Source organism: Anoplophora glabripennis, unplaced genomic scaffold (assembly GCF_000390285.2).
Source record: "Anoplophora glabripennis isolate ALB-LARVAE unplaced genomic scaffold, Agla_2.0 scaffold543, whole genome shotgun sequence".
NCBI lineage: Eukaryota > Metazoa > Arthropoda > Insecta > Coleoptera > Cerambycidae > Anoplophora > Anoplophora glabripennis.
In genome coordinates this window covers 327,010-333,440 of record NW_019416617.1, presented here as the reverse complement: position 1 = coordinate 333,440, position 6,431 = coordinate 327,010, and the positions used below count along the sequence as shown (strand labels likewise).

Here is a 6,431-nt window from a genome sequence, read left to right as displayed (position 1 = left end):
GTAAACACCACAGATAACAGGTAAACACTACCGTAACGACGTATTTCAGTATTAGGAGTCACATGGCTCTCCACGCGTATTGCGAATGACGCTAAAGACTACAGTTGTCCAGCTATGTAGTGGTTGAATGTACTATAACTTCAATAATTTTTTTTTCGGAAACTAAGGATTTTACAAAACATTTTTTTACGTTATTAACTCCATTTCTCATGCCGCATCTATTCCCAAATTTTTTTGGATAAGTTGTGAATCACCCTGTATATACAGGGTGGTCCAGTTACTGATGCGGAAACTTCAGAGACCAAATAAAAAAACCAAATGTATTGTTGCCAAATGGCTAAAGATATTTTAGTGAAATTTTTTAGACGTTAACTTCCATCGAGAGCATGTTTTCCAATTAAAAAATTATTTTTTGTTTTTCCAGTTGCGTCCGTCCTAGCACATTACTGGATATTTCTTCCTCCGAGAGAGCACATTTCCAATTAAAAAATTATTTTTTGTTTTACATTACTGGATATTTCTAAAGAAAAAATTGCCACTGCTATTTCATAAAATAAAAATCAGTTTTGGATTCTTCATTCAATTTGGAAGAAAAAAGCTCTTTCGATTTTTCTGTACGACTCGGTGTTTTCAAAGTGAAAAACAATTGAGGAGCAAGTACGACAAAATAACAAATTTACCTGTCAGTTTAATTAGTAACTATGTCACATTTAGTTAGCTCTCTAATAATTTGATTTGTAATTATTATGTTATCGTTATTATTAGTGTTATCCTAAAAAATGCTTTTTTGTAACGGAGAATACGCACATATTCATTTTTGTTATTGATTTTGTGATGGAAATACGGAAGGGGTAGTTCGTAAATATCAAAAATGTTATCCAAATAGAAGAATTGCTCGTGTCTTCATCGGAACACATCAAAAGTTTCGTAACTTTGGCCTGCGTGTTAATGAACATAACAGCAACATCGCAGTTACAATCAAAATTGTATTTTTCCTACTTTGAATGACAATCTGAGGCTCAGCTCTCACAGGACATCTCAACAACTACAAAAAATATATAAATCTCAAATTTTTTTGAACAAAATTCTCTGGAGGGATGAATCCTCATTCAGTAAAAGTTTGATTGGGAGTTTTTGATAATAATGTTTTAGGTCCACATTTTCTACTCTCAAAGTTAAACTCGAAACTATTTCCTGAATTTCTTACTAATAACCTACATCAAAGATATACCCGTTAACTTAAGACATAAAAGTTGGATACAATGGGATGGACTCTGGAGTTGTAAGAGAATGGCTAAATATTAATTATCCGCAACGTTGGATTGGCCAGCTATGGAGGGATGATATGAATCATGACGTGGTTAATTATATTGGACCAGTGGCCTGGCCACCCAGGTCACTGGATCTTAATCCACTGGACTTTTACTTGTGTGGAAAAGTAAAAAGCAAAGTTTACGCTACTCCAGTATTAACAGGAGATGATGTAGTTTTAAGGATTCAGCAAGCCTGCGATGATATGCAGTGAAATCCAAATGAAGTATCTGCTATAATAAATTCATTAGGTACACGATGTCGAAAATGTATTGAGGTAGGTGGACATTTCGAGCAATTTCTTTAACTCACATTTTTATTTTGTTGTTGTACATCACTAAATAAATCTATTTTTCCTGTTACAGTTTCATTGACATAAAAAATGAAATAACATTTACATTGTGGGTGTTAAAAAAGGGTTTTACATTTTTTTTACTCGTAAACGCTGAGTCGTACAGAAAAATCGAGATTTTTTTCTTCGAAACTACATTCAGTTCCTCTCTGGCTCCTTCAGTTTTCGAAATGTTCAATTTTGTTCCTTAACAGAGGCATTTGCACAAAAACCGACCATCCCAATGTGTTCAGCAACCCTTGTTGCGTATAAAACCGCCTTTAGAAGTACTTTTAGCTAGTATTCAAGAACAGCGAGTACTTTTAAGAATCGAATAGTACTAGATTTTTCATTTGAGTTCTCCCTTCACTACTTTACAGGATACTCATAGCTTAAAATGTAGAATTATGAATTTACAAAGAAATGCAGAATTGACCCATTAACATGACGATAATCATATAAAACGTATAAATCTTAAATTTTGCTGTTTTCAAATTTTTGTTCATGACAAAAATATGATATTAAATTATATTAGAACACTATCAATGTTTAAAACAAAGAATAGTATTTGGTACGATCTTTTCACAGAGATGGTCAAGTATGGAGGAATACATATTGTCTAAATATATTAAAGGACTTCTTCAAAAATAAGTTTCTATGGAAGATATACTGGGCTGACACAATCCATAATTTTTGCTCACGATTACATGCAAAATTATTTTTTTTTTCAAATATGATTACATTACAATTTGGTGTATACAGGGTGATTCACAACTTATCCAAAAAAATTTGGGAATAGATGCGGCATGAGAAATAGTCAATATTGTGAAAAAAATTTTTGTAAAATCCTTAGTTCCTGAGAAAAAAATTATTGAAGTTATAGCACATTAAACCACTACATAGCTGGACAACTGTAGTCTCTAGCGTCATTCGCAGTACACGTAGAGAGCCATGTGACTCCTAATACTGAAATCCGTCGTTGCGGTAGTTTTTACCTGTTATCTGTGGTATTTACATCAGTTTTTTAGTAGTGTCAAAAATGGCTTGCGTGTATAGCAACTCGGAGTTGATGGATATCGTTTTAATTTATGGTGAAGCAAGACAACATTTGTATTATGGTGAAGTATTTGTGTTATGGTGAAGCAAGACATCATTTGTGTTAGTTCGTAGAAAGTGAGTAAGACGGACCCAAATGTGTTTACACGTGAGTGGATAAAATTTTGAACAATTGCTGTTGCAGCATCGGGTATGTCAAATGATTTTATTATTTAAAAACACAAATTAATTTTATTAATAATTAATAAAGGCAAAAGCATTTGAATTTGCCGATATAAAATAGGTGCGATAAAATTCTATTTACATATTTCTTTCCTTGCGAAAGTTTTTGTCCGTTTTTATCATGCCGCCATACCGGTCGCATTGTGCCAAGTCAGGTTTTACAGTGGACCGGTTTCCACTGCCATGCAGAAGTGAATTTTTAAATCAATTTCGAACTAACCTTTTTGGTTTTTTCTTTACAAAATTGTATTTGTAAGGGTCCCCTATACATCCAGAATTTTTTTTTTTTTTGGATAAGTGAATCACCCTGTATATGTAAACATTTATTGTTTGTATTTAAAAGCAATGGAATTGCAAGAAAAAGTTTCCAGTTTTTTGTACCGACACTATCGCTCCCTTGCTAGCTACCAGTGCGGTATGTGGTAGGCTTTTGAGTAAACGGAGTTTAACAAACTAATCACGAGTTTTTTTTCTGAAGTTGTTTTTGGCTATTCACATTAATACCAAAATATAACACAATTCAAAAGACTATTTATTTATAAAATTTGAATATGTTGTGACAACTAATAATAAAATACGTATATTAATTACATGTTATGTAAAACTGAAATGATATCTGCAGCAACACCAAAATTTGTTTTATTTATTTACATATTTATTCATGTTGTCATACTAAACCTAACGGTGATAAAAATGCAATACAATAGGTAGTTAAAATCTGCAAATATATATTTACAAAATAAATGTGTATATTCCAGAAGCGTAACTTGCAATTCAATCTGAAAACTTAATTTTCTTATTTGGTGGTAGACCTTTGGATTTATCTTTGTATTGGATCCCATGTTTCACAAATCTTCCGGCCGCTTGCTGATCTATTCTGGGCCTTATAGTCTGCCTTTCGTGTGCCTGGAAGTAAGTAAAAAATGATATCCACAAAATCACGTAATGATTCTTGTTCAAAAATTGATATTTACAAGGAATAGACAAAGACACTTACCTGTTTAGCTTTAACCATGCAGTCTTTGATTCTATTTAGTTGATTTTTGACGTCATTTTTGTTGGGATCCTCGTTTCTATTCCTCAAATAGATCCAGTATAAAGTACTTAAAGTGTATGCTTGAAACAAATCATACTCAACTTTTTCCTTTATGGATAGCTTTTCGTAAACGTCTGAGCTTAGTGCTACTTGAAGCATTTGGGTAATTTTTTTTACACTGCTCTGGAAGTTAGTAAGCTTTTCTTGGATAGCTATATCGTCTTTTAAATCGCCGAAATCCATATTGGCTGGTACAGGAATATATGATCATGTATTTCAAAACAGTACTTTAAAACCATTAAATTATTAACATTTGATAGTTTAAATTATAGGTTAGTAATTACCCTAGATAAAACCAAAACCAATTGGTTTTATCTAGGGTAATTACAGTACACTCAGTAGTGTGAAGTGAATGCTAGTTACATTTCATATTTCAATGTTGGCCGACCCGAATCACAAAACTAGAAAAAAGTCCAGATGCGACACTTGCGACAGCTGTATATACTAGGTGACCACAAATTTATAGCAATCCTAAGAGGCTTATAAACTTTGTCACAAAAAGCAAAAAACACTAAACTATAGTTTACGGTTTCTGATTTGTTACTTACATTTCGTACCGATAAATGATGGTTATTGTGGTTATATTTACAAATCTTAGTTCAGGGTGTCTCTAATCAAATATTTATTCAGGATGTAATACTAAACCTAACGGTGATAAAAATGCAGTGCAGTAGGTAGTAAAAATCTGCAAACATATATTTACAAATGTGTATATTCCAGAAGTGTAACTTGAAATTCAATCTGAAAACTTCAGTTTCTTATTTGGTGGTAGACCTTTGGACTTATCTTTGTATTGGATCCCATGCTTAACAAATCTGCCGGCCGCTTGCTGATCTATTCTGGGCCTTATTGTCTGTCTTTCGTGTGCCTGGAAGTAAGTAAAAAATGACATCCACAAAATCATATAACGATTATTGATCAAAAATTGATATTTATAGGGAATAGACAAAGACACTTACCTGTTTAGCTTTAACCATGCAGTCTTTGATTCTATTTAGTTGATTTTTGATGTCATTTTTGTTGGGATCCTCGTTTTTATTCCTCAAATAGATCCAGTATAAAGTACTTAAAGTGTATGCTTGAAACAAATCATACTCAACTTTTTCCTTTATGGATAGCTTTTCGTAAACATCGGAGCTTAGTGCTAATTGAAGCATTTGGATAATTTTTTTTACACTACTCTGGAAGTTAGTAAGCTTTTCTTGGATAGCTTTATCGTCTTTTAAGTCGCCGAAATCCATATTCGCTGGTACAGGAATATATGATCATGTATTTAAAAACAGTACTTTAAAACCATTAAATTGTTAACATTTGGTAGTTTAAATTATAGGTTAGTAATTACATTACAGTGACACTAGTGACAGTGTGAACTGAGAATGCTAGTTACATTTCATATTTCAATATTGGCCGCCCTGAGTCACAAAACTAGAAAAAATCCAGACTGCGACAGCTGTATATACTGGGTGATCGCAAATTTATGGCCAACCTTTCCGTCTTTGTCTATGCTAAGAGGCTTATAAACTTTGTCACAAAAAGCACGGTTTACGGTGTCTGATTTGTCACTTACTTTTTGTGCCGATATATGATGGTTTATTTTTTTATATTTACAAATCTTAGTTCAGGACGTCACTCATTTTGGCGTCACTAATCAAATGGTGTTTTAAAATTCGCCGTTTATTTAAGTCAGTGGTGACGCCAGCTTATCATGAGGGGTGGCGAGAGGGTGGCCAATGATTTTAAAGGGGTGGTATACAATATATCTAACTGTGACAAATATTTATTTTTATTACTGCTTAATCTAATAATAAAAAAGGTTTAATTGTTCTGATTTAACAATATTTCTGATATTTTTAAAGAGTTACCTTTAGTATAAAACAATTTTAAGCTTAAATAAACTTAACGCATTTAAAAAATAACACATTTTTATCATAACGGCAAACTTCGTCTGTTATTATGATTTTGAGCAAATGCATCTACAACGCAATCAAGGTCAAGTGTTGTGGTTTTTTCCTTTTCAATACTTAATATAGAAATATTTGACAACCTATCACCTATCATTAACCGTCGTTGTCCGAAGGTAGGTTTTTATTCTTTTTAAGCACGAAAAAGATCTTTCACAGCATATGTAATTAAAATTATGTAAAAATTTATATAGATTAACATTGATTTGATATATTTTTATTTTCGTCCCTGGTGCTAATTCAGAGAATTTATATTTTTTTAGAAGATATATTATTATATGCTTTTATCTAAAATAACCCTGGAAAGCCCTCTTATAATTAAGATACAAAATTTAAAAACAATCCGGATTTTAATAACAAACAGTTCTAGGAACGAGAATATAATCTCTCGTGTGGTGTTTTTTCTTTATTTATATAAACATAAAATGATTTAATTATATTATTATTATTATTA

At 32.0% G+C, this 6,431-nt stretch overlaps 3 protein-coding genes across 3 annotated transcripts in view; 1 reads left to right on the top strand and 2 right to left on the bottom strand.

Moving 5' to 3' along the window:
- Positions 1-3,431: 3,431 nt before the first annotated feature.
- LOC108914420 (nuclear nucleic acid-binding protein C1D-like) lies at positions 3,432-4,364 on the bottom strand. The gene is made up of 2 exons (XM_018720234.2): positions 3,918-4,364; positions 3,432-3,826 (listed from the first exon to the last, which is right to left on the bottom strand). Exons 1-2 carry the CDS (start codon positions 4,197-4,199, stop codon positions 3,695-3,697), a joined length of 414 nt encoding a protein of 137 aa, XP_018575750.1. The 5' UTR covers positions 4,200-4,364; the 3' UTR covers positions 3,432-3,694.
- Positions 4,365-4,623: 259 nt separating this feature from the next.
- Positions 4,624-5,368, bottom strand: LOC108914421 (nuclear nucleic acid-binding protein C1D-like). The gene is made up of 2 exons (XM_018720235.2): positions 4,976-5,368; positions 4,624-4,884 (listed from the first exon to the last, which is right to left on the bottom strand). The coding sequence occupies exons 1-2, from the start codon at positions 5,255-5,257 to the stop codon at positions 4,753-4,755; spliced, it is 414 nt and encodes a 137-aa protein (XP_018575751.1). The 5' UTR covers positions 5,258-5,368; the 3' UTR covers positions 4,624-4,752.
- Positions 5,369-5,721: 353 nt separating this feature from the next.
- Positions 5,722-6,431, top strand: part of LOC108914413 (platelet-derived growth factor subunit A) — a 1,518-nt gene continuing 808 nt past the window's right edge. The window contains exons 1-2 of the mRNA XM_018720226.1: positions 5,722-5,782; positions 5,981-6,093. Coding sequence (XP_018575742.1) covers positions 5,722-5,782; positions 5,981-6,093 — 174 coding nt within the window. The remainder of the gene's footprint in view (positions 5,783-5,980; positions 6,094-6,431) is intronic.

Excerpts from the sequence above, each read along its gene's own strand:
- LOC108914420 (XM_018720234.2), bottom strand. The coding sequence starts at position 4,199 with ATGGATTTCGGCGATTTAAAAGACGATATAGCTATCCAAGAAAAGCTT. Across the intron at positions 3,827-3,917 it reads GCATGGTTAAAGCTAAACAG|GCACACGAAAGGCAGACTAT; the intron begins GTAAGTGTCTTT and ends ACTTACTTCCAG.
- LOC108914421 (XM_018720235.2), bottom strand. The coding sequence starts at position 5,257 with ATGGATTTCGGCGACTTAAAAGACGATAAAGCTATCCAAGAAAAGCTT. Across the intron at positions 4,885-4,975 it reads GCATGGTTAAAGCTAAACAG|GCACACGAAAGACAGACAAT; the intron begins GTAAGTGTCTTT and ends ACTTACTTCCAG.